The sequence below is a fragment of the Augochlora pura genome, chromosome 2, assembly GCF_028453695.1.
Source record: "Augochlora pura isolate Apur16 chromosome 2, APUR_v2.2.1, whole genome shotgun sequence".
In the NCBI taxonomy this organism is placed as follows: domain Eukaryota; kingdom Metazoa; phylum Arthropoda; class Insecta; order Hymenoptera; family Halictidae; genus Augochlora; species Augochlora pura.
The window spans coordinates 24559513-24586386 of NC_135773.1; the positions used below are offsets into that span (position 1 = coordinate 24559513).

Genomic DNA, 26874 nt, shown 5'->3' on the forward strand with positions numbered 1-26874 from the left:
AAGAGGTAGACATAGGGGACACACAATCTTCTCGAACTGTAAACACAGCCACAAGCTGCTGGTTCCGCTGCTGGTAAATAGGTTCTTCAAGCGCATAATATCACCTGGAAAGTCGATCGAGTTACGACGTTCAAGTGATACCCCGGGCCGGGATCGAGAAGTTCGGCAAATTTCCCTCGTATTGTGTGTATCGGGACTAAATAGGAACTTGGGGAAATTCTATTGAACCGTTCGCAAACACGATTGCGACCGGTCGCGTACCGAAAGAGGATCCAGGAATTTTACCAAGCGATTGGTAACGCTCCGGCACCGTTACACCTCGCGACTCCTGGCTCGATCGTCGCAGAATTTCTGATCCATTGGGTTTTTTTTCCAATCGTCGCCGTTTCGATAATATTCGTGATCTAATCGAAATAGTTCAAACTCCATTCGAACGACAATTTTTTTCCATAACACGACTTGGATAGAATGTGAAACAGGCGCTACGGATATTTATTCATTATTCGAAATGGCTCTGCAAAGCTCAGCTAAATTGCACGCGAATTTCAATCTTGCTTTTTCAAAAACTCCGACAGTGCGGTAATTGCATAATGTGTTTGCACATTTCGATGCTTTGAAATTTCGTTCAAAGTTCAGTTTTCTGTTTCGATTTTCATATATATACGCGTACACGTGGAGTGGCCGCGCTCTTCTATCAATTTTCCCTTCGCTCTATCGTAATATTCAAATAGCGGTAATATTGCAATCAGAAATTCCAAGTTTATTGCTACGAATAAGTTCCAATAAGATTGAAGAATGTTCTGATTTCAAAGAAACTTTAAAACTCCAAACGAAACTATTATTTCGAATAATATTTTAGACACATTTTATCGAAAATTAAACATTTGATTTCCAAAAGCTTCTACAAAAGCACAATAGCGAACGGAATTCGAAAAATTTCTGAAAATTCACGAGCTACATTATTATATGCAAGTTATTATATGCGACAGCTTTTTTGTTTTCAGAAACGTTCTCATATTATAAATTCCAATGAGAACATGTGCAGAGTTTTTACTATATTTTTACTCTTATGTTCTAACAAAAAATATTTGTCTCGCAAAGACATTGATAAAATAATTTCCAAAACAGGTTAATCTTATTATCAACTATTTTCTTATCAACTATCACCGTGGCCAACAAATATCTTACGCCGTATGGCTTTCAGTAACCCAGCAATAATTTCCAATCGAATCAATGAGCGTGATGATCATATTCGTTTTTGGTTTAACGGGTCCCCTGCAGCCAGCAGCGGAATTAGTTGGGGGGAGTGAGCCGGATAGAAAGACGAGCTGGAACTGAGCAGGACATAGGGTAAAAGAATGGAATCGGAAAGAGGAAATAATGAGATAGAAGGGGGGATGGTGAGTGCGTGGTTGGAGGAGTGGGGCATCGATGGTGGTAGGGAGAATGAGAGAGAGAGAGAGATAAAGATATAGATATAGATAGAGAGAAGGATAGTTGATAGGGAAAGAGAGATATAGAGGTAGAGAAAGAGAGAGTGAAGGAAATAGAGATCGAGAAAAAGAGAGCTAGAAATACAGATAGATAGATAGAGAGAGAGAGAGAGAGAGAGAGAAAAGAAAGGAACAGAGACAAAATGCGTAGGAGAGATAAAGAGAGGAACAGCTAGATAGAGAAAGAGCGAGAGAGAGAGAGATTGGAGAAAGAGAAAGATAGAGAAGTTGAAATAAAGCCGAACGGAGAAAGAGGAGAGGGTCGTTTGAAGCGGTTTTTTTCCCGCGTGTACGTAGGTACAGGGCAGCAACACGTCGCTCGTTGTGTGCTGGGAATACCGACCCTTACACGATTAATCACTGCCACGTAGCCCTGCGCTCCCCCACAGAAAGAAACGAGAAAAGCTCGCGGGAAGAGAGAAGGAGCGAAGGAAGAGAGGGGGGTGGGACCGCGGGTGGACTGTATATATTTCGACTCGTATACCACTGACACTTTGGACAGGAGATGCTTTATTGCCAAGCGAGTGCGGTTCAGTCGCATTTTCGTACTGGACTAGCCGGATAAAGTGCAAACGTTTACCAGTCCACTGAGAAACATGAGCCGATGTTAAAGGAGGGACGTGAGGCGATTAAAGTTGACAAAATTTTCTTGAGAACTGTTAACGTTGGACAGCCGCTTACGTTTTATAGCTGCCGGATTTGCATTTCACTGCGCGAAAACGTGTCAAAGTGGTGAGAGCGCTACGCGTCGGTTTTATTAGGCTGGTCGATAAATTTTTCTCGATTTTTATGGAAAGTTGCTACGTATCGCGTTCTTACTATTCATTGTTTAATAAGATTAAAAAAAAATATGATTATTCGAAGCAATACCGATAGAAATGCCAGGTTTAGATTGTTCATAGCTCGCGAAGTTTCTGCGCGAAACGACGCTGTTCCGATGATCGAGCACGCGCAGACAATACAAACACCGCGGACTCGAAAATTTGTCTATCCATTCTTTGATCGTTGCTTGTTCGGAAAACATCGGGGACGCTTGCCACGTGAAATTCTTGTCGTTACGGAAAGGAAATGAAGTCTCCTCTTTGACGTAGCGTAACGGCGAGAAACAAGACAGGCTTTAAAAGCTTGCCGAAACAATTTTCGGGATGAGGCAGACGACGATAAATCGTAAGCGCCGCACGGCGGAACACCGTAGAAAGAAAACAGTCTTCCGAGCATTTGTTATTCCAGCATCGTGCCGCCCGGGTATATCTATAAAACTGCGTACATCGAGGGAGAATGCCACTTTGAAAACTGTTGTCGTGTTTTCCGTGGGTACGCGACATTACAAAGTAATTCGCGTGTGTTCGATGCACGCTCGCTGCCTCCTACAGAGTTTTACACGGTGCCCGGCCAAACTTTCAGTTTCATATTATTATTCCGCGTGCAACAACGGCGAACGCGTAACGACAGATAAAAATATATGCGGTCTGTTTTCTCGCTGCGTCGTCCGTTGCATTTCTTTTTTTTTCTTTTTTTTTTCATCGAACCAATCGATGGATTTAGAGTATTCACGGGATTATAAGGGAGTCGCTTTAATCTGGATTCGATGATCCGTTCGTTGCCTTTAAAGTGAATTGATTTAGTTGATGGATTTAGTGAATAGATAGTCTCTCGATTTTTCTACCATGCCAACAAATTGCATCTTTTCAAAATAATTGTGTACTCGTCTATTAAATGAATTGCTCTAATATACCAAAGAAAGTTATTTCCCTTCAAGAGATGCGCGAATACTTGCTGCATCGACTGTGAAAGCATATTCGTCTGATTGCTATAACCTGGAGGCCAGTTGTAGCTAACTGACACACGCGTTGTTTCTCTTTCATTTTCTCTATGACCCAGAGGCACGAACGCATTGAATTGCATTTTGCTTTGTTAGTACCTGTTTCAAAAGTATACAATATCGAAATCCCGGTGGCGGGAATCGCAAATTTTTGCCAAAGGAATGAAATTGCATCCAGCATGGGCCCATTAACAAACTTGTCCGTGTTTAACAAAGTTTCCAAGCGCGCGGTGTACATAATTTTCGCACGGTATTGATTTTTATAATATTCGATTTTCCGTTAACGACAACAATGTCACGCTCATTCCCGTCCTATAATTTAGCCGGCGGAGGTTACTGCAACGATGAACGGACGTTATTTAGTAACCAAATAACCATTCTCGTTTTTGCTAGAAACCGCGCGGCTGCCGCTGACAGCTCCAATCTGTTGCAACATACGAATCCTGGTAAAATTCCCGTTCAAATGAAAGTGTGGAAGTATTGATAACCTTGTTATTGTAATCCTAGCCCGGCGTGCGCGCGCGCGCGCGCTGGCGGGAACAAAGAGAAAAAGGAGTCCGCAGTTCTCGGTAGTTAGAATTCGGAATTAACAACGAGATACACAGAGGTTAACGATACCATTCCGCCGGCAGAAGGAATCGCGGGCGAACGAAAAAAGAGTGCGGCGCAACCAACGAACATTCGCTTAATGATATCCTCGATAATATTCCGGAAACAGTCGTTGCGCGCCGCTACTTTTTAATAACAAGCGCGCTCTTGCGAACGGAACGCTCAATGGGAAACGTAACACGATCGAAAATTTGATAACAGGACGTCAAGTTCCCGCGGAAAATACTGCAGCGGGAACCGACGGTGTTTTTCCGACACCGATAATCAGACTTAATGGGAAACAAAAATCATTTCCATCGTTCGCAATAAACGCGAGCCGAACAAAAATTCCTCTCATTTCTTAACAACTATTTAGTAACAGAATTGCTAGTTACACAGAGAAAAATTGTCAGAAATTCTTTCGACATTCTTATCGTTTGAAATTCCATCGCTAAAAAGACAATTTCTTAGACGTCGTTCAACAACCTAACCGCTCCAAGAATCTAGTATACACTTTGCAGAGCACAGATTTTGCTAGGTAACAAATAAACCTATCGACTCCACCACCGTATCTCCTAAAAATTCCTTAAAGTATTAGTCTATTAATATCGCATAATTTCGAAGAAACCGATGGCAGGGTTACCCCGGTTGCCTGGTTCGCATAGCGTGCAGTATAAAGACCCCACTCTGCTCGCGGTAGACGAAAAAGGAAGCCGAGGAGAGGAGCCCGGGCATCAAGCGAGGGGAAGGAAGAGGAGAGAAAAATCGTCGGGGCAAAGAGAAAAATTGGACAGTCGTTGAAGTGCGTAACGGTGCGTCGCCCAATATTTCTGGCGGGACGATCTCCCTGGTAGGTTTTTACGCATCCACCCTCTTTTTACCGTGGGTCCATAGCTGCTTCTCGATATTCCTCGATACGGGCGCGGCCCGCTCGTCGGTGTATCGCATAAGTTAGATTTCCGAGGCTGTGGTCGGCCGGTGTTGGTAACCCATACATTTCTCGCGAGGCAGCAAGTAGACCGGGGACAGACAGGAGGGGTCCTAGCTCTCTGTGTCTGGCTCGAAGTGTGCAGCCGCTGTGCGTATACCGTGTAGCGGCGTGATAAAACGGTGAAAGGGGGCGAAACGAGCGGTCTACGATAATTCGAACGACTTTATTTCCCGGGGTTGGTGAAAGGGCGCGAAGTCTATTCTCGACCAAAGAACTAACCCGATTTTGGTGGCGCGCTCGGGCGGTCTGGTTGTCCTATTAGAGCGCAATCACGCGAATCCCGGCGGCCAGAGCGTCGCCGGGACTCCTCCTCGAAACTCCGTTACATCGGTGAACGAGGATGCGGCGCGCGCGCGCGCGGTCTTATGCACTCGGGGCGGAACGGCGATACGGATAAACGATGCGGCGGTAACGAATGATGTCTCCGTAATATTTCAAACGGGTTCTCGCGCTGCCTTTCGACCGCCCCGCCGTGTCCCCCTTTTTCTTCTAGGCACTTCCGGGGTCAAGATTCACGAGACACGAGAAAGGAAGAGGGGGAGAGAGAGAGAGAGAGAGAGAGAGAGAGGCGAAAAGCGAAATAAAGAAAGGCGACAAAGGCCGGGCAAAAGAATGGGCCAGGAAAAGATAAATTGGGATCACGGATGCGTTTTCGTAAAGGCAGTAGTCGCTGCTGACCTGTTCGCGATGTTCTTAACGAATACGCGTGCTTGTTCGCGTGGATGTGGATCCACCCGGCGGCTGCGTGTGTATGTGTGTGTGGCTGTAAGGAAATTGTTCGTCGAAAGTTTAAGGAGCGCGAGCTGAGAAATGGTGCTCGACAAAAGAAACAAAGACTTTACAGATTACGAATGCTTTTACGAAACATTAGAAACGTTTTCGCTGAAAAGATTCTTGCACGATATACGGATTATAAAATTTGTTTCTCAACTGGTTAACTGTGTTATAAATCGTCGCGGCGCGATATGTTGCCATTTCCGGTAAAAGTGAAACACGCGCTACGAAACACATATAATAGCTGCTGGACAAAAATTGAAATACGTGCCAAGTAGAAATGGGAATCTATGACCAGACGCGGCAGTCAATAGCTGCCGCGCAGTAACTCAAGTAACTGTTAAGTGGAAATGGCAACCAATGACTAGACACGACGCTCGATACCGAACTGGCAACAGTTGAAGTACGGGTTAAATAGAAAGGGCAACCAATGACCAGACAAGGTAGTCAATACCCATCGGAACAACACTTTAAGCCCATGTTAAGTAGAAATGGCAACCAGCGACCAGACGCGACAATCAATAGCCATCCGGCAACAATTCAAGTACATGTTAAGTAGAAATGGCATTCGGTGATCAGGCGATAGCCAAACGGTAACAGTCAATGCACCTGCTAAGTAGAAATGCCAGGTAAGGACTGGACGCGACGCGTCGCAACACTTTGAAGACAATCTTTTTAACTCCTTGCACCACGATTCCTTTACACGCTGTATTAATATTTAACACTTATTTTTAATAAGTTTACTTTAATATTGAACAGTTATTTGTTCTTCGTACTGTCTTTAATGAGACCAACTAATTTTTATCTTTTGTATAGCCTTCATTTGTTTCCGTCTCTAGAGACTTCCGTCTCTAGATAACAGAAAAATTTCATGTCATTTCGATTTACAAGAAATTGGCAAAGGGTTAATAGGGATGCGTTGTCATTCTGTGAGCAATGTTATCAAAATACATGGATGCTCCTCGATGTGAATCTGAAGTGAATAGTTCATGTCACACGCGGTTACATGCCCGTGTTTGTTAAGGAGCTCTTAGCTCCTGCAACTAAAACTTTTGGTAACTGTAAACTTCATTCTTCGCGAGTACAACAAATGTACATCTAGAACAGTGCCTCCCGACGTATTCCATTGCTAATGCTTCTGGAAAGTCTTTCGAAATCTGAATAGCGAAGATATGTTTTAGATTGTATTAGTTGTACTAGAAACTAGCATTACTCATTTCAACCGACGCTAGTAACAATATCCAGCAAAGTCGGTCCTTCTACTATCTCAAAGTGCTTCAAATCGATTGGTTCAATTTTAGACTGCCTATTCCGTTTTAGGAGGTAGCCATATATATTTATCCACGATTATCGAATTTATCTAAAAAACGAGGCCAAAGTTATCCACGGAAGCACAGTATTATCATTGAAAAATTAACCGTATCATCGCGCTTGTTAGGGTTTACTTTTCCCTGGGAGGATTGCCCGCACGATTCTCCGAATCACCGGCGTGAAAAAGCCCGTGGAATGGATTTCAATCGCGGGGCACAGTAACCGTGGATATCATGCCCGGTTAGTTTATTCGTCTATAAATTTCACGGGTCGTAAATCGCACATAAACGTAATCGTTAAACGGACGACGACGACGACGCGGACGAGGACGCGGACGACGACGACGACGACACGAACGACAGCGACGAGGACGAGATACAGGGTCCTCGAGCCCGTTACTCATCGGGCTCTTAGATTTCCTAACTGTCGCGTCAGCGAGTACGGCGTCCGTGCAACCCTACAACCACACGGGTTTCCGTCGCGCCGGAACTCGGAACCGTGTTGTCCAAGTGCCTTCGAGCGAGAGGTCAGCATATGTTGTTACGCAGTTCGACAGGCCGGCGCCTACAGACAGAGAGCCGAGCGATGCTGGCCGGACACAAGAGAGGATCGTGAGCCGTGGACGACGAGAGATATCGCAGCCGTGCATGCATATATACACACACAGTATGTTTGCGGTCTACCGCGTATAGCGTTGAACGGGATGGTCGACAGAGAGAGCGAGAGAGTGAGAGAGAGAGAGAAAGAGAGGGAGAGGAAGAGAGAGAGAGAGAGTAGCGGAGAGGCAGAGGGCAACGGTCCGTAGTGCTCACGCTTCGAAATATAAGGTCTTTGGTGAGAGGAGCGGCGGGGGCCTCTCCAGAGTCTCTCCCGCCAATGGCTCTAATGCGACTGAACGATGATACGTAACAAACCTTATTCAACAAAAACTTTCGCCCGGCAAATTGAATCTAGAGGACCCGGGCTATCTGGCTGCCGCTCTTCCTCTCTCATTTTCTTCGTCTCTCACCCCCCCGAAAGGAGGTGTGGAATAAGATCGCGGCGCGGCGCGGCGCGGCCGGTTGATCGTGTGCGTGCCGCTGCGGGGGCGAGAGTGGCGATGGTCGAGTAACGAGAGGGCGACGGAGACGAGCACTGCCGTCGAGCCGACGGAGAAACGGAGTGAGACGATCTTTCGGCTGGTTCGGGCGAAGATCGTTGGTGGGGGATCGAAGGGCGGTCTGCGCACGCGCGGCTCGCGGCGGAACAGCTTCGCGCGGCGACGCTCAGTCTCGTCTGTCGCAATCCAGTGCAGATATACGTGCAATTATCCTGTCAACAGTGCTTAAAATCTCTTCTGGTGCTCGTGCCGTTTGCTCCCGCACGCGGTGATCGATAACGTTCCGCGGAGCCGATACAACGCTTCCCGTCGATCCTCGTCCGACTCGTTTCGGTTTCGCGCGTCCGCCCGTGCCCGCGCGTCACCGCAGCAAAGAATCCCGCGACGCGATCCGGCCACGTGAAAGGAAAAAATTAAACACTCGGCCCACCCGCGACCCTTCGACTATCCGCTCTCTCTCTCTCTCTCTCTCTCTCTCTCCCTCTGTCTCTCTCTCTCGGGTCTCGGGTTCTCGGCCCTCGGCTCTGCTCGCGGGTGCACGCCAGCAATTCGAATCGCCGCGGTCGCCACCCTCCGCCAGTCAGCCAGCCTGCCTGCCAGCCAGCCAGCCAGCCAGCTAGCCAGCCAGCCAGCGGCAGCAATCAGTTGGTACGGTGCGCTCTATGGGGAGAGTTTGACGTTTCGTTCGACGGTGATACCGGTGGTGCGGCGGTGGGTAGCTGTGACATTTCCGTTCGACAGAAAACAAGGGATAGTGCGGTTTTACTTGCGGTCGACATGATCGTACCGTCGGATCGATGAGAATCGGTAGTTACGCGTACGTCGATGTGTCGCCGAAGATTGCCAGCCTCCTGTTCGTTAAACTAGCGAAAGGTACGATTCGGTGTGGTGTGGTATTGTGCGCAAGAAGGGATCCGTGACATAACTTGACAAACCGAACACACACAGAGAGATCTACCGAGAACAGGAGCGACGATTCGCGGCTACTCAAGATGACTCGCCACCTGTGGCTAAGAGCAGCGTTCACCTTCCTCGTGATAGCAGGTAAGCCGACGCGCCGTTGACCGTTCAAGATCGCACTCGAGCCTCGGATTAGCGTGTGTCACACGCAGCGGCCGTGCAACGGAACGCGTGGGTACGCGGCTCTCGCGTCGACGCCGCGTGTCAACGCGTGGGAAGAGGTTAATCGCCAGTAATATGGCAAAGTGACAGGATCGCCCGGACCCCCGTCGCGTGCCGGATGAAATATTGCCGCGAACACGCCGTCGTTCTCCATTCTCGCTTTTTTTTTCCCCCGGCCGGTTTTTCTTCGCCCCGGTTGTGTCCGGCACCTCGCCAAAAAGTCGTCGACGCGTCCGCCGAATCCGGTCAGCTGGTCCCGCCGACCGAAAAAACGAATCGTGTTCGGCAACGAACATTACACCCGCGAACGATAAAGTGTTGCCCGGGGAAGATCGCCCGCCCCGGGAAAACTGTGACCGCGCGCGCCCGCTTCCCGTGTTTTTCCAGCGTTGTCGCGCGCGAATCCTTCTTTCGTCGTCGCGCCTCAAGCGTGAAACCCGGAGACAAAGGGAGCGCGTGAGTTCGCGAGCCCCGGCTAAGCAAAGAAACGGCCGTCTCCTTCGCAAACCGAGCGCGCGCTAAAGAGTCACGGCGCCGTACAATGAAGGCTGTGCCAGCGGCTTTGCGCGTTTGTTGTGTGTCGACCGATGCAACTGTCGCCCACCGCGCTCCGTTGCTACCTACGAGACCGTGTCAGCTGTCTCCAGGTATGCCGGACTGTCGCGCGGGTTCTTTGCGGGCTTGTGGAACACAACCGGTAATAACAGTGATACATTCGTTTTTCGGGCCAGCGCGACGCGGGTTTGCAGCGCGAAACCACCAACGCGCGAGGAGCTTTGCCTCTCACTTCGAAACGGAGATGGGGATGGAGGGAAATATATTGGGTACATTTCAACTTACTAGGAAAGGTCTGCTCGCACTTTATTAAATGGGGGAACTTTTTTGAAAATGGTTCAAAAATAATAAATTCTGCCCACGTTGTTTCTCACTATGTTCTGAGCATAAAAGGTTTCATAAAAATCACAGTTTAATTACACTTGAGAGGATGTCGGCAGTGGTATGTGGGCGGTTTTCGTTCGACGAAGTGTATCGATTGTTACGAGCACACAAACGAAGTGAAAAGAATAGTGACTTATACATTAACAACTGCAAAACAATCGTAATCATTCTCTAAAGCCAAGAGGCATTCTTTAACTCTTTAACTATCATTAAAATATCTGTCGAAAGAGGTCAACTTTTCATTTTGATCGAACAAGCGATAGTATTATTATTCTTCTGTCGCTACCTATTAACTTAGAATTAGCTTGACAATTTTACGAGCAATAAACGTTCGGCGTACCACAGCTATTTTCATTTTGATTTATATCTTTATTACGACTATGAATTACTACTTACTCCCGTCACGTTCCGGAAACGGCATTTTTACAATGTTTCGACGGAAGCGGACGCGTAACACGAACCCACGTATTTGTGGGTGTCAAATTCTATTTGCTTCCCGACTACATAGTATATCTGCCTCCACTTTCAGAGTACTCTAGTGTCACACGATCCGTTCAGCTCACCAGTTCCCGATCATTTCTCGACTGTAACAACCGTATTGCCACGATTTTCTATGCTTTGCGGAAACGGTGTGCTATCTCTAAAATTAGTACTCGTTCGAATTCCCTTCCAATCGTATTTGAAATTTTATAGCGTCAATTTGAAATTATAGAGCGTCAATTTGAAATATGATTGCAGACAGCGTGACCACGTGTCATCATTGTCGCGACCGAATATAGTATCGTCCGATGATCCCAGCATTAATCTAGTATGCGTACAGTCTACAGTTTCCCTCGTCCAATCAAGTTTCTTTAAACACCCTTGTATATTGCATACGTATTACAAGCATCTAAATCCACTCGATGCCGTTACATTCCCCGAACGTTCGCGGCACTAATTTACGTAAACTCTAGGAAAATATATCAGGCTAATTCGGTTAACTGAAGCACACTCCTTCGTAGCTCTTCGTAATGCCACGCCTAATTTCTCGTTAGCCGTGCAAGGTCAAATTCGTTGGACGATACACGACCGTGCGCAAGCAATTCCACCGTCCCAGGTAATAATCTTGAAATTGGCAAAGGGAATTCCTGCGTATCGGTGGTACGGAGCAATCAGAATTCTTCGGAAATGCAAATCAATTTCATTTCTCTTTGGAACGGTGTACGCGCGTAACGGTGCTCTTTGTCGTGGCTCGATATCGGGTTGGTCGGATTCTCTCTCTCTCTCCCTCTCTCTCTTTCTCGCTCTACGATTCTCTCCGGCTCGCTCACAAAAGCGAAATACCTCACCGACCAGACAGATTCTAACGAGTTTCTCGGTAATTAAGAAGCTATTGCGTCGCACTTATCCCATCACTGGCACCGGGGGGTTCGACGAACGATCTTCTCGGCTCGGTGCCGGGGTTTCGCTCGTTTGCCTTAGGGCGGAAATTTAAATCGCGGGGACGAACGGGTCTCGTTCCTTGCGGGTGCGGAATCCCTTCTCTCTCTCTCTCTCTCCCTCTCTCTCTCTCTCTTTCTCTTTCTCTCTCGACTGAGAACCCGACTCGACCCATCCCTGTCCCGGCCTCCGCGCCAACGCCGCGCAAGTGGGCCGATTCTCCTTTTCCGGCTTGATTGCGCTCACGAAACTCGCCCCGTTGTTGCTCCTAAGCAAACTCATTTGATCTCGAGCCCGGTTTTTGACGATTCCGCCGGTGTGCATGTCCCTTGTCGGAACTCGGCTGACGCACGGAACGACCGAAAGCCCGGCGAAGCTTTTCACGGTATACGGATACGCCGAGCCGGGAGGAATCCCGCCCGCTCAAGCTGTACATTGTTAAGACCGGATACTTGACTAAGCTGCAGAGAGTCACTTTTGACTACCTCGGTCGAGTGTAATCTCCGCGGTTGACTTGTGCGCGGAGCGAGAGAAACGATTTACGACGCATTAACGGGTCTTGGGCTTCCTCCACCTGCAAACTTTCCGGAGTGACTTAACTGAAGCGTACGCGTGCTGCACAATGGCCCCACCCCCCCCTTCCACCATCACCATCACCGCCGCCACCCGCCCGACTCGCTCTCATCCCGCTATCTCCGTCGACTTCGCTTGAAACTTCGCGATGCGTGCACCGGGAGTGAACTGGCTATCAGGATCAATGATAATCGGAACGCCGGGATCCGGTCTGTGAGAAAATGACAGCTGATAGCCTTTAGATCGGCAGAGACTTCGTAATCCTTTATTATCGCGGCGCGGGATATCCCTGAATTACTAGGCCAACGGTGGTTGCCGCCATCGTATTCCAACGATAACGTTAAGATCGCGTTAAGGGGGCGCGCGCGAGCGGCTTGATAGCCCGCTGTTACGCGGAGCTTCGTAAATTTCTTTTTAACATTTTTGACTGCCGACTCAGCGACGTGGAAAAATTCCATGGGATCGAGACCAATTTCCATGAACTTCAGATAAAACTCTGAAAACGTGATTTCAACGAGTTTAAGCTCGCGCACCGATTGATAGGATTTCGCGCGACAATTTATAGCGTGTAAGATTTTTTTTCTGCTAGGAAAAATCATGAAAATAAATTACATAACCTAAACGAAATAGGAGAAGAATAAGGAAGCAGTAATTCGAAGTGATCAATTTATTACAATTGATCTTTGAGTAAAATTGCAACGTTTTAGCGTTTTGCACATCCCAAGTAGAACACATACGGTATAATAATTCAGCGAATGGTTCGTATCAAGTCGCCCGCAATCAATTCACCGACAATTCCCTAACCTACACCGTTTCGCCTCGATTGATTTCGCCGACAATATTAATTAACCGACATGGAAAATCACCGACAATGTTTACATCCGGCATATGTTTCATTGACATTGACTTTATATTTACCTGTCAATGATAATCCGGCACGACCGGCAGGTAAACATAAAGTCGACGTCGATGAAACGGGCGTGCATGGAAAAAATTGTCGATTAATTAATATCGGGGAAATCAATATCGGTCAAACGATGCCAGGTTAAAAGGTTGTCGGCGAAACGATCGTCAATGATTTGATGTAAATCCGCAGAGATACGTCTGCCTGCCATTCTAGCTTCAATTGTTAAAACATCCATAGAATCAGTCGCGTGGATTGTCATTTTCTAAAGAATGTTGTTGAAGAAAAATTGAAACGAAAGTTTCCTCGATCGAAAGTTGAACGGGCCGAACTTGTTTATAACTTCTCTACGACTCGTCCATGCTTTACAGAAGTCCGCGAGATTGCGCCCTCCATTTTGTACGCGTCGGAAACTTTACGCGAGTTAACGTGAATAATCATTAACATTGGGGTGAACAACTGTGATACGCCACGGTTGTTTTTCTCCTTTACTTTCGGAACCTCGACCGTAATTAAAGGCGGACCTCGCCTTTGCAAGTTACTCTTTGGTAGCCCGCGTTAGGAACCGCTCTTTTCTTTCGCGGCCATTGTTTACGCGTAAAAAGTGTGTCCCGTTCTTTTGATCTTCGTAATTTATTCTCCGTTGTTTCCAGCGAGCGTATTTTCAAGCGTTTGCATATCCCACTCAGCGGAGTAATTTATTCTTGTAATTATTCGTACGTTCATTATGCACACTTTATTATGCTGTATATGTTCATTTCACATTTCACTTCTCGAACGGCGACATTGTTCCAGAAGTTTTACATTACTTTCTTCATTTCGTGTGAAATGTATTTTATCGCCCGATAGCGAGTTCCTTTCTCTGCAATGTTGTCCCGAACGCGGAAGTGCGAATATATTAAACAACGATGAAACCGAAACATACATTCTCGGTAAGTACTTACAACGGAGTAATTGCATTGAAAACTGCGCGTGTCCGACGAAATAAATAATTTCATTATACTAGTTGGAGTAGACTCGATGCTCTTTAATTGAAGAAAATTTATTCGACAATAGTGATCCGTGCCCGCGTAAATCAACTAAAAATGGCGGAACGCGTCGATAGAAATTTCGACGCAAAATACAATGGAAATCGACATTATGACTCTAATCGCGTAGTTATAAATTGTGGAACGCTGTGTTCCACAATTGCTGTACATTCCCTGCAAACTATTGTTCAACTGCCTAAACATTGGCAAACGTACACATCGATTGTACGCAATTCAACGACCGTTGCCGCCTCTGACATCGTTCGTTGAAATACTGAAATGTACCTTGATGGCGGATTGTTTGCGGACACGTGCGAATTAATTGACGACGGCTCGACCAAAGATGAGAATAAACTATTCTCACCGGGGAATCAACCATTTCCAAAAAATATGGCGGCAAATGTAAGTTGCTTCGTTTTTTTGCGAAAGTTTCTCCCGTGTTTTCTATTCGCGCGAGAAATATTCCTGCGGAACAGGGCCGTGCTATCATATTTCATTTGCGGACAGTAGAATGCAATGAATCATCATGCCAGCGGCGCAGAATAGTGATGGTGTGCAAATTGTAACATCAATCGATCAGATACGAGTACAGTTTACAAAAGTGACAAAAAGACTGCGGCCACTTCGGAACAAAGTGTAACGGACCGTCGTTTGACGGATCAAATGAAACTAACAGTTCCGATAATTCTTGAAAATCTCCGTAGAATCGGGATCAACGAGAACAGTTAATTTATACATATTATAAATTCGAATAACGATAGGATACAATCGGGACATAGTTTTCCAGTAAAATTATTCTTGTCTCGTCAAGATCATAAAATGACAATTTTCAGACAATTTTCAGTTCGTAATTTGGTATAAAGTTCCACTGCTTGGTAGATATCATCGCGACCGACGGATGATTCATTCAAATTCTACATTTCATCCGAGAAAACAGTTTGAGCAGTTGGCTCTGACTTTACGCGCACGTGAAAATCGTCAGACCGGAAATTCCGGCGGCCAAATATTCAGAACGTCAGCGTGTATAGTCCGCAATATTCGGAAATTTGACAGGTGCGCGTAGATTTTCACGGGCAGCTGTACAAAGCGCGAGCTGCCGTGCCAGCCGACCGAGCGGAAATTAATGATCATCGCGGAAACGAATTCAGCTATCAGAATTAAGGCTGGTTGAACAGGGTCTCGCGGAGGGCGAGCAAAAGATAGAGGACGCGAATAAAGGGCCCCGCGGTATCGCTGGCTGTCAATCTTTGATCGTAAAAGTACAAGTTATCTCGTTAAACCCCGGCCGAATATTCTCCTTCAATAACTAGAAAAGTCTTCTTTGAAACTCCGTCGGGTGGAGGGGAGGAGGAGGAGGATGGGAAGGGAAGGGAAGGGCCGGCTGCTGGCCTCTCCGTCACAGATTAAGGGCAGGTTTTTGTAAGGGTAAACGATCGTTCTAGCCGGGCGTCGCTTGGCGCGGCGACTAAACGAGTTGAAGCGAATGCCTCCTCGTGTGTACGAACATTCGAAAGGACAGGAGGAGAAGAAGGGGGCTCGAAGGACGAAGAAAGCAAAGGTTGAGAACCTGAAAGGGAGAGAAGCTCTGGCTTGCCGGAGGTAGAGGCTCGGCGCCTAGTGTCTTTCGAGTAGACGGCGTGACTGTCGACCGGAACCCCGGGGGGCTGTAATTTCATCTCGCATTAGCTAGGGAAAGTCCCCACGGGATACGATGAATGCGTCTCACGGTTCGCGGACTTCTCCTGGCCGTGGAAAGAGGAGAAAAAAACAGCCGGGGCCTTTGAATGAACCTCGCGCGGCTTTCTCGGATTTCCATTGCGGCGAAAATGCGCGTCTCCGCCGGAGAAGATACGACGAAAAGGAGCCACTGTACCTGCGCTCACGCGCCTCCAACGCGGGCTTTTGTCAATTTCCGTCGTTGTTCCCGCGGGGTTGGCCTCAACCTCGCCGCGGCGGCCCCAGTCCTCGCCCCAGCCTCGCCTTCAGGATCCGCGCGGCCGGAAGAAGCGGGACAGCTCTCCGAGGGGAATGAAAAAAGATAGACAGGAGAGAAACGTTGAATTGTTCCGCAATGAGTCTTCGGAGACTCGTGCCAGGTAAACGTCTTGCATCCGTCGAAGGCTTCGCCGCCTCGTTCCTCCTCGCTTCGCGCGTATCCCTCGCGCCGAGACACTCCGACATCCACCGTGTTTCAAGATCGAATCTTTTTACCGGCGTAAGACGATTCGGAGACGGCGCCGGAACAATTAGATCGACTCGGAATTCTGCTCCAAGAATTACGACATCCTACTTGCGCTCGTCGATCGTGATTCCAGGCGTAATTGTTTGATCAACATAGGAGAGCCGACGAGATAATTTCCTCTTTTATTAGATCCGTTTGAACCTGACGATCTTTCCGCCGTTTCCAAATTTTTCGTCTCAGTTCAAGCGAGACGTTAAACGCTGGAAAGTAATTCCTACAGTGAAACGCAATTTAACAGTCCCGTGTATGTATCGTATCTTCTTTTGAAATATTCGCGTGAATAAAAACAAACCTGCTATTTCCTTTATATTTTTAATTTGTAAAAAACAATTATAACGGTATTTCAGAAATCGAAACCCAGATTGATGTACCCTTTTTACAAACATGCAAATTTATATTAAAGGAATTTAGAAAAATATCTATCAACTATCCGTATGAATAATGAAAGGAGAGCTTCGAAGTTACGAGCGGCAAACAAAAAGTTTCCGTGTTAGAGCTACGCTAGATTTCCGCGTTAGAACGTTCTAGATTTAATTTAGAACTCCATCGAAGTTGGCCGACATAACATAGCTTTTCCACTTGATACATTTTAAATGGAAAGGAAGCTTCCGAAAGTTTTGACAGTTTCGGCTCTTTAAGAGACAATTCCTTTTTAATTGCGGAATTCAACTTTTAAAACGCCTTTACCCCTTCGGTGAAATCGCCTCCGTGAATCCGTTTTAAATTTTCTAAAACACGATGTTCCTTTTCGAATATACAACAATTTCAGATGAAAATAATCGTGATTTCGTTCGAAGAAATTTATTAAAATGTCTCACAATTATATTTTCAAATCCACGGCTAGGAATAGTATTTGGTTTACATTATTTGCGGACCCATCGCTCTGTTCATTCGTCCGTTTCCATCTATTTTTATTTTCTTTTTTATCATTGCCTTTTTACCTGCTATATCCACCTTATCCAGTGACCATTTTATACGACCAGTTAAATGGTACGATAGCTACTGTAAAAGTTTGCTAAAGCAATACTTTCTCTTAAAAAAAAAAAATGATTAAACAATTATTGCATTTATACTGAACGAACTGAAACGCAGCGAATCGATACCTAATCACTATTTCATGATTAACCCTTCGAACGAGAACGTCTCAAGCTGCTTTAACAAAAAATAGACACGAAGCGATCCACGAATTAACATTTATTCGAAATGGTGTCCACGATCGTGGCTGCTGGGGTCATCAGAAACATAAAAACGTGCGAATTCGTTTCGGAGCGCTACGGCAACCGGTGTTCAATGATGTTCGTAACGGCGGCACGCGGCGATCCCGCGTGAAAGCCCATTTAACCGGCGGATTATGAATAGGCGAGAACGCACTAAAATCTGTGAGAACGCGCGAGAATTCCGCTTTTGATCCACGTTTAGAAAACCGCGTGCCGAAGTGGCGGGCTGCTCGCGGCTGTTCGAACGAGAAACGCCCCGCCCGCGCGCGCGCGGGCGGGGGGAACACGCGGCGAGTAGACGAGAGCGCGAGAGGGCCCTAAAAGAGAGGACTGTGAAAACGAAGTAAAAGGGAGGATCGGCCGGGGTAATTTTAGAGACGGCCGCGAATGCGCGAAGACGGCCGTATCCCGTAGGCGAGGAATGGTTTAATAATATACACGAGTGCCCAACTGGCGCGAACGCGATAATAAACGGTTTGACGTGGTATGAGCGTGCGTGCTGATACGATATGACATTCCCGAGTAACGCTCGGGGCTTATTATCGCTGAAAATTCTCCAACAGGAAATCGTATGGAGGGTTTCAATGTTACACGCATCGCCGACAGTCACCCCTTTCCGTATACTTATTTGTCTTGTGAATCATCCCATTGTATTTTAAGTCTTGGACCCGATTCGCATTGACACAGCGAGCCCTGCTGGCTCCTCTTAACGAGGAAACGCACGTGCACGACGACGACGACGACAACGGCGGGAGGGAGGGAGGGAGGGGCAGCCGCGAAAACGTGCCACGGCCGGTATTCGCTAAAGTATCCCAATAAAAAGACCAGCCGTGTGTGGCAGGCTATATCGCAAAACTATCGCGCTATACTTCTGCCGCAACTGCGATTCCAAGTTCGAAAACTATTCTGACGTTCGGAGAGAGGGACTCTCGCAGTCGTGTTCTTAGAACGAGCCGCGGCCGGGGCAATAAACCGTGGACTTAAAGTTTCGTGTACGGCGCGCTCTTACAACCGGGACACACATTACACACGTAGGCGAGCCCGTAATGCGGTAAAATGCTATGAGAATGCGGATTGCTAGGTAATAACCAACCGCCGCTGAATGTGGACTTCTGCTCTTGTTGCCGGAGGGGGGGGGGGGGGGGGGGAAAAATGTATTCTCGCTTCTGCAGTTACGAAAACTCTTCGGCTGTGTATCGGAGATGCCCGTGGAAAATGATCGCCCCGTGGCACACCGAGAAATCGATTCGGCTACACGAAATCGTTCATCGTTTGCGATTCAACAGTCTATTAACCCCTTGACGTACCATTTTCTTCAAAATTACTGCGATTAGGAATTTTTCAATTAATATGATTTCTTAGAAGGGACAGTACATTAATGTTTATTCCGTGCCTGAATTTACTCGAATGCCTAGATATTAATAATAAAGAATTGCAATTGTTTTCCAATTTCAAAGAACAGAATGATATTCATACTTAATAATTTGTTACTATTAATTTCCATCGCGAGTCGGACTCGTCAAAGTACGGTAAGGGGTTAAATATATCCTGGCATGGTTGATGTTTTCTATGCGGACGACAGATGATTTTTTTCATACAGTTTTAACGTATAATTCGTAGGGGAATTAAAGTTGGAATTTATAATACATTAATCATGAGCGGTTTAGAAGTGTTTTGCGCAACAATGCGCGGATTCCGGGGAAAGAATCGGCGACTTTTCTCTGCTCGGGTTAAGGATAACAGCATCAGGAAATATCGTGGTTGTTACGGTGAAGCATATGCCCCGCTCCGACGTTATCAAAATTCCATTCATCTTCTTCTGTTCGCGGCGCGCGCGCGGTTTGGGGTCTCTTTGGTGATCTCTTCTGGTGGCTCGAGCGCAACGGGAAATCGCGTTCCCACGCCTTCTTACAGGCGGATACCGAGCAGAGCCCGGGAAGCCCCGCGCATAATTCGGTAAGAAAAGTCGAGGCGAAAACCGCTTCGCGACGTTCGAACGCCCGAACCTTTTCTTGCCGGCTACTCGCGCTAATTAATCCTCTATTCCATTAACGGCCACGCCCGTCGCGTTCCCCGCGACCGAACCCTCCGAGGCACGAGAACCAATAATTATATGCGGGACTAATTTTTGATCGCGCGAACACCGCGACAAAGCGTCTCGCTCGGCGCGCGTGATAAAGGAGCGTTTACGCGAAGCGACGCGACGGTGTAAATCGCATTTCTACGTCGACTTGTCTTGCCAATCCTCGTCTTCTTTCGCAAGGTTTTCTTAGAACGAAGTTCATCATTTTCGACGGGAAATTGTTTTCTCGTGTTCATGAACAACAGATTTGAAATAATCAGGAACGAGCGATTCTCGAGATGAAATTCCCTTTACGTTGTGTCAAGCGAATAACTATCGTTTAACTTGGTAGATTTAATCAGAGTTGGTCAAGGCTTTCGAAAGTTGTTGTCAGTCTAATCGAATTGTATATAAATGAAAATTAAACGTCGGAATTCCATTGTAGCTCACATTTTACTTGAAGCAGTCTCCTTTGCAGGGACCTACTGTCCTCCACACTACAACTCTCTCCGTCGACTTTTTCTGTCTTTGAATTTTATCGGTTCTTTTTGTACGTATATTAAACTGGTTATTAAAAGTTTGAAAGGCATGCCAACGATTTCATTGGACATTCCACAGTCGTACCACCGCGATAGAACCTTCCCGACACGATACAGGGTGTTTCGTCGAGTTACCATAATGGGTTATCATACTCCAACGCCGTGAGAGAAAGGAAGGGATCTCTGGAGACGGCGTAATCTTGATCAATGGACAATTAGAGTATTTTCAAAAGAGGAAACCGCGAAGGTTTATATCACCTAGGTCCGATTCGTTCCAAACGTTCCATGTTTTCGGTAACGCAATCTATTTGGCCAAACTGACCTAAGGGGATAGCCTAACCGGTGACTCGGCCTTAATCTTAAAACTATATTTGGCCAATGCATAACAATACGAAGAAAGTTCTCGAGCATTGTTATAGCGGAAGTCCCGTTTCGTGGCGAACAGTACTTGGCCACGGAAGTTTGACCCCGACGAACCGTTGTAATCGAACCGGGAGCCGATACACAATCGAAGTGTACCCGCAGCAGCTCCCAACTTGGCTAATTAATTATATCAATTATTTGGAAATGCGGGCGTAGACAGCAAAGTACGACGCAAGATAGTTGGCCGCGCGGTGAAACGAATCTCTGAACACCAGTTAAAAGTTCGACAAGTAGGCGAACTTTCGAAATATCCGGAGCATCGTCTTTTTTTTCGAGCAGATACAGTAACAAGAGCGCTGATTTAACTTTCGTAAATTTGTTTCAAGTAAACTGCAAGGCACGCGTTTCTTTCTACTACCGGAATTACGAGGGAACCGTTCAATCGTCGTTCTATTCTGTAAGAGATTCCTTGTTAGCAAACAACTCGCAAACCTCGGAACATTCTTTGCAACGTCTTGTTAGCAAAACCGCTTTATTATATAAACTAAAAATTTATATAAATCGAGTCCTATCGAAATATGAAATGGAATCACTTGGAAGCACTGGTGAAACAGCAACGGAGACGGAAAATATCATCACAGTTTTTCCTGAAGAATTTCGCTGGCACGCACCGTCGTCGCCAACGCAGCTCTCTTGCCAGCAGATAATGAAAATCGCATCTCTTCTGGACGGATTACGCGAAGCACGTCAAATTTCCGTGGAACCAAGAGTAATTATCCCCCGTCAGAGAGGGGAGGGGGGATAGAGGTATCCGAGTGGCCCGGAACGATTAACAGGGTAACGACAAAGGAACTTTTCCCTTAAAAACTTAGACGCGGCCAACTTGCCGAAGACATGAAAATGTTCGTCATCGGTTTGGTAATCCATGCTATTTTATAGTTACAGAAATCCTACGACCGTAACGAATGGATTCCACGCGATTTCGTTCAGGTGGCTCCACGGGTATCGATGGAACCCTTGGGCCGCTGGTTTTGTTTCTAATTTCAAATGTGCCGCGCGTGCTGGGTTAACCGAACACTAAACCTGTTTATGAGACCGAAACAGTTATTGTTACGTTGGAAAGTTCGGTTTGGAAGTTGTTTAACCGTGAGCAAGCGCTACACAGGCTTTCCAACGGAACAAAGAACCGGGGGCGGGGAGAGGAGTGCTCTATCGCCGGAGTGCTCGCGGGCCAGGCAAATTACAGGTGAACATTTAAGTTCGTGGTAATGCTCGGCGTGTTCGGCGGACAGTTATCCGGACGTTACAGATAGAGCCGGGCCGGTTAACGTGTTTTCTTGAAACCCGTGTTTATGTCACTTAACGGACGACCCAGCCCGCTGTTTGTTCTCTTAACGCGAACCGTGTTCTGCTCTTTTATCGCCCACTAACAAACGAGAGCCCAAACTTGTACAGCTGGCAGGGAAAGGGGCAGCCGCCGGGACCTAGGGAGCCTCGAGGGTTCTTATGAGAATTAGTATCACGAGAGATTTGTGAGCGTACACAGGCGCTGCCGGTGGAAATAAAATGTTTGCCAGATATATATATATATCCGTCCACGTCGGTTCGCTGGCAGCCAGATTCGATATTGATAGCCAGGGCCGAAATTAATTGCACCGATAAGCTTCCAGCATATATAAAAATCCCTGTTAACGAAAACAATTCATTGAAACATGGAAGTATCGTTCCAGGATTTTCAAGGCTTGAAAATCCCCGCATCTAATTCGAGTGTTCCTCCAATGCGCGCAATCGACGATACAAGAGTAGCGATCGAGTTCTAGGAAACGGCCTATTTCCACTAGATCCGACCCAGTTTCACGAGCGCAAATTGAAGTTAACACACCGTCGCCGCACGCTATCCCAGGCAATTTAAAAATGTCCCGCGAGAAAACAGCGTCACGGCGACACGCTCATCCCCTATTAGACGATCGAGTGCATCGGAAGTTTACAGCCGTTCCACCGAAAAGTAAAACGTGGCTCGCGCGTTTGTTTCGCGGCGAGCCCGCATTTAAATATTCCCGCAGTTAGCGCGGTCCCTCGTCGAACGTATCCGCCTGATCCGGCCGACTAATGCAGATTGCAACAGCTCACCCTCGAACGGGTAATTGATTTTCCGTGCTGCCTCGCGACACCTGCGATCCGTCCAAGTTTTTGCGAGAACGGCCTCGACCGAGCCTAGCGTAGCCTAGCAGAGCCTAGCAGAGCCTAGCGGAGCCAGAAGAATTTCTTGCCGTATAAGTGGCTAACGATTCCGATCGAGCCGCTTCTCTCCGGGATAAAAGCGAAACGGGGAAGAACAGGGGCTGTCGAGTAAGGGGCCGATGAATAGCTCGGTCGGAATGACGGCCATGCCGGCTGAAAAAACAAGAGGAAAATAATTATAAGAGAGGGCAGACGGGGTGGGGGAGCGACAGAAGTATACATACATATATATATATATATATATATATATGTATACGTGTATGAAAGAGTCAACCTCGTTCGCTCGTAAATCGTACCACTCTTCGAGATAGGCTCGCCTCCGCAGCGGAATTCGCAGCATTCGGCCCGCCGCGCCTCGTCCCCGAGTACATTATATAGTATGCAAATATGCGCGAGATGAGACAGAAAGGGGCGCGCAAGTCGTCGCGAAGGGGGGAGGGATAGGGGGAATCCAGGTAAAGAGAGACAGTGGGAACGGCGAGATTACAAGTATGACAACGGCTGCTGGCAAGGCCGGTGAAAGTGGTGGAATAGCGAGCGGTGTAAATCCAATTTGCGCAACATCGGGGGAGAGGGTTACAGCATTTCATTCATTAGCCCTTATTAGGCTGCATTATGCAAAAATAAGTCAAGCTGCATAGCCGGTCGAAAATTAGCGCACAGCACCCCCCCCCCCCCCCCCCCACCGACGTCTTGCCCCCGCGGTCTCGCAACGCTAACCAGCGCGGATCAACGACAACACGTTATCTTATCCGCGAAACTAGCTCGCAACTACCACCTTCTACCACTTCTCACGTGTCCGTTTATTAATGGCTCGGCAATGTTACGATAACTTTTTCCACGCCTCCCTTATTTAATTATCGCGAGTGGGGAAACTCGTACGGGGTAACAAACTTCGTAATAAGTTCCGTCTGGTGAGCCGGATGGCGGGGAACAAAATCGATTGCGTGAACAATGCAACCAGACACGCGACTATTATTAGATATTATAATTTGGTATTTTTAGTCCCGCGGTTTCGATTCTGGCGAAGTCATTGGTAAAAGTCTGACGTATGACGCACGAATATGTTTTGTTGAATAAGAGAGGTGTTAAAAGAAAAAATTCATTGACGTCTTTTAAAAGAATATTAGGTATTTTTTTTGTAGATAGAGGTGTACAGGCAATACGTAGAAGAGACGTTGGCTTGGTTTACGTAGGAAAATTATATGCAGCCAGCGAACCGATCGCGTCCCAAAGAGTTAAGAGGTCGTCGGCGTTGACCTCGTTCCACGCACACCCACTACAAATCGCACTTTGTTGTCGGAGTAGTCGATTCTCATTACTGTAAATCGGCCGTCTCAGAAAAAAAGCTGTGTAGTTGGTAATTATAGTTCTCTTCAGCCTTTCTTCCGATGCATGTCACGCGCGAATTCCGACAGAATAAGCCCACAATTACTGGCTTCATCCCTCACTGATCTATCAGATATATATATAAATACTTCGAACGGAAGAATTAGGACAGGATCTGTTATTCCGCAGAATGTCAATCGTACTTGTTCGCGACGCTCTCTTTTCATAATTATTCTTGCCATCGTGCCGCGTAATTGCTTAGTCATAAATATCGAAAATTTCTACGTTTTCTTCCTCTGAATTAGTATGACTTTCGTGTCTCTTTTCGCTGGCATTCGTTAGCTCGGTGAACTCTTCCAAAGTTTCGTCTCAGAGAACGTTTCGAGTACGACGACTTTCGTATTAAATAAGATCTTCGGAACGGTTCAAACATTTCGACAAAGTATGTAAAACCCAGAAAATTTTATATATTTAACGAGCAGAGGAGACTCTTTAACTTTTCTATAACTTTACGTTATACCCTGATTATATTACCTTCTACATTATATTTATATAAAAATGGCGACGCATAAAATTACCGAACGAACATGTGTTAATAAATAACGTACAGTTTCAGAATATTTTCAACATTCGTTTCTATTCGTAACTACCTTCGTCTCCGATCAAGCCGCAGAAAATAAAAACGCGAGATACGAAGCTACATCTCTGAGATGAATACGAAACACGTGCACTCTTGAAAACAAAAAAATCTGTATGTCTCTGTGACCTATGAGAGAGCCTTAGAGTTCAGAGTTTTTTCCATATCCTATATGTCCTCGAATGAGGTCAGTACTTCCTGGCAAATATGCAGATGAAGCAACGAAGTTGTGTTAAGCAGTTCGCCCCCTAAATAACTTTGATGTCTCGTAGTTTCCATCGATCGAGTGGAAAGCTTTTTCTATAAAAAAACCTCATCGAACCCATGCACTATAACGAATCACGACTCGCCACGAAGGTTTCATAGTTGACCCAGCGAGTATAGCGAATATAAATTTAAGGCGAGAGAATTAAATAATTTACAAACTATAAATATATATTTTTAATTCTCCTCTTCACGATTTACGATTCCAGCGAGTCAACGGACAATGTCATCTACCTAATGTCATCCCTTTCATAACCTGCCGTTCTTGAAAACATAATTAACATTTCTCCCGACATTTGTCAAGCCTCGACCGTCCCGTCTAAATGCAATCTTTTCTGCCGCAAAACTCATTACCTACCCGCCTACGAGCTGTAAGAAGTAATTAACGTAAACGTAGCGAAGGATTTCACTCGTTTCACGTGGCATCGTCGGATGGAATCAATGCCTCGACTGAAAGTGGACCGGGTTTCCGCTCTCTAACGTAGTCATTTGGCGGATCCATCTGCGAAAGAAGATAATGCCGCTGTTTCATCAGTCCGGTATCTCCAGCAAGACATCCAATATATCGGAGAACGAGGCATTTTCCACATAAACGAATTCGATTTCCATTTAACGCTGGCTCTCTGATTGGTAGCGGAAAGAATCCGCTCGTTCTCCGTTAGATCTCGAACGGGGATTCTTGCCGTTTTCCTTTCGACAGTTTCTTCGCTCGAGAGGACTCCTTCGTGAAACTTTTCTAAATGACTGGCTTTTATTCACACAGCTTCTACGACTAAGACAAATTTCGAAGGGAGGAAAATCGGTTCGCGAGTGCTTCACTCTTAAAAATTATCTGCAACATATGGATTTGTAGTTACAATAATTACCTTTACGTCCGCCATCTTTTTATGCGTCACCGTTCGCCCGACAGAAATTTCCTTCGGTTCTCTTTTCTTTTCACGGTTACGTTGCAACAGATCGCATTAATTCTTGACACGTATCGATTGCCTGTAAACTTCTTCTATAAAGTTAGTAATCGGCAAAGTTAGTAAGCACGGCTTACAACGACCCCCCCCCCCCCCCATTAGAGAACGCAGCTTGTATAAACAGATTGGACAAACATCGCCGATCTGTTCCGACGCGGTATCGAACGAAAAACTATCGCGCTCCGTTGTACAGTGCCTTCGCTGTAACTTTTTATTGACGCGTTTATCGGCGCAGAATATTTTGTAATATTTACTCGCGTCGTCATAAGCTGACACGGTTTTTTCAGCAAAAACACAGGCACAGGGGAAAACAGCCACGTGGGAGTTGTGCGTTAACCAGAAATTTCCGGACATTATTAGCGTCGATATTATCGAAATAATTCAGTGTCGCGTCTATCGTAAGCTGATAATACAAGGGAATGTTCTCTCTTCACGCAGTAATCTGAATATCGCCATCGAAGGACAATGTTTTCACTGAACAGTCCCAAACGGTCATGGAACTCGCGTTTAGAGATTGAGTGTCAGCTTCGAATTAAAAGTTCCGAACAAGTAAACCGTGGCTGTTTATACGACTTGAGATTTGTCGGCGCTCGAGGACTTGCCCAAGCTCGAATAAAAAGTTCTCCTGTATTCCTCCCGATCCCGAGTCCTCGCGCGAATCCACGTAAATAGTCAACAGAATTTTATTTATAGCTCGACTCGCGAATTTTATAGCCTCGGCATAAACTTCGACAAAGTTCGCGTGGGTAGCTCGTTCGAAGCTTACCAGAGAATCGATAACGATATAACTGAATCGAAATTCGTCGTTTTCGCGATTCGTCTCCGGGAAACGTGAATCCGCTTAGACGCCGTCGCTCTAACGATCGACGCACTTCGCAGCTTCGCGGAATTACGCGTCTGCTAATATTTCGTTAACGAAGTTCCCTATAATTGCGTAAAACGCGGCTCGCGT

The 26874-nt window shown here is 46.5% G+C and overlaps 1 protein-coding gene across 1 annotated transcript in view; it reads left to right on the plus strand.

Moving 5' to 3' along the window:
• Nucleotides 1-7585: 7585 nt before the first annotated feature.
• LOC144477517 (uncharacterized) overlaps nucleotides 7586-26874 on the plus strand; it is a 159945-nt gene continuing 140656 nt past the window's right edge. The window contains exons 1-2 of the mRNA XM_078195244.1: nucleotides 7586-7645; nucleotides 8659-9122. Of these exons, the coding sequence (XP_078051370.1) occupies nucleotides 9071-9122 (52 nt within the window). The 5' untranslated portion in view covers nucleotides 7586-7645; nucleotides 8659-9070. The remainder of the gene's footprint in view (nucleotides 7646-8658; nucleotides 9123-26874) is intronic.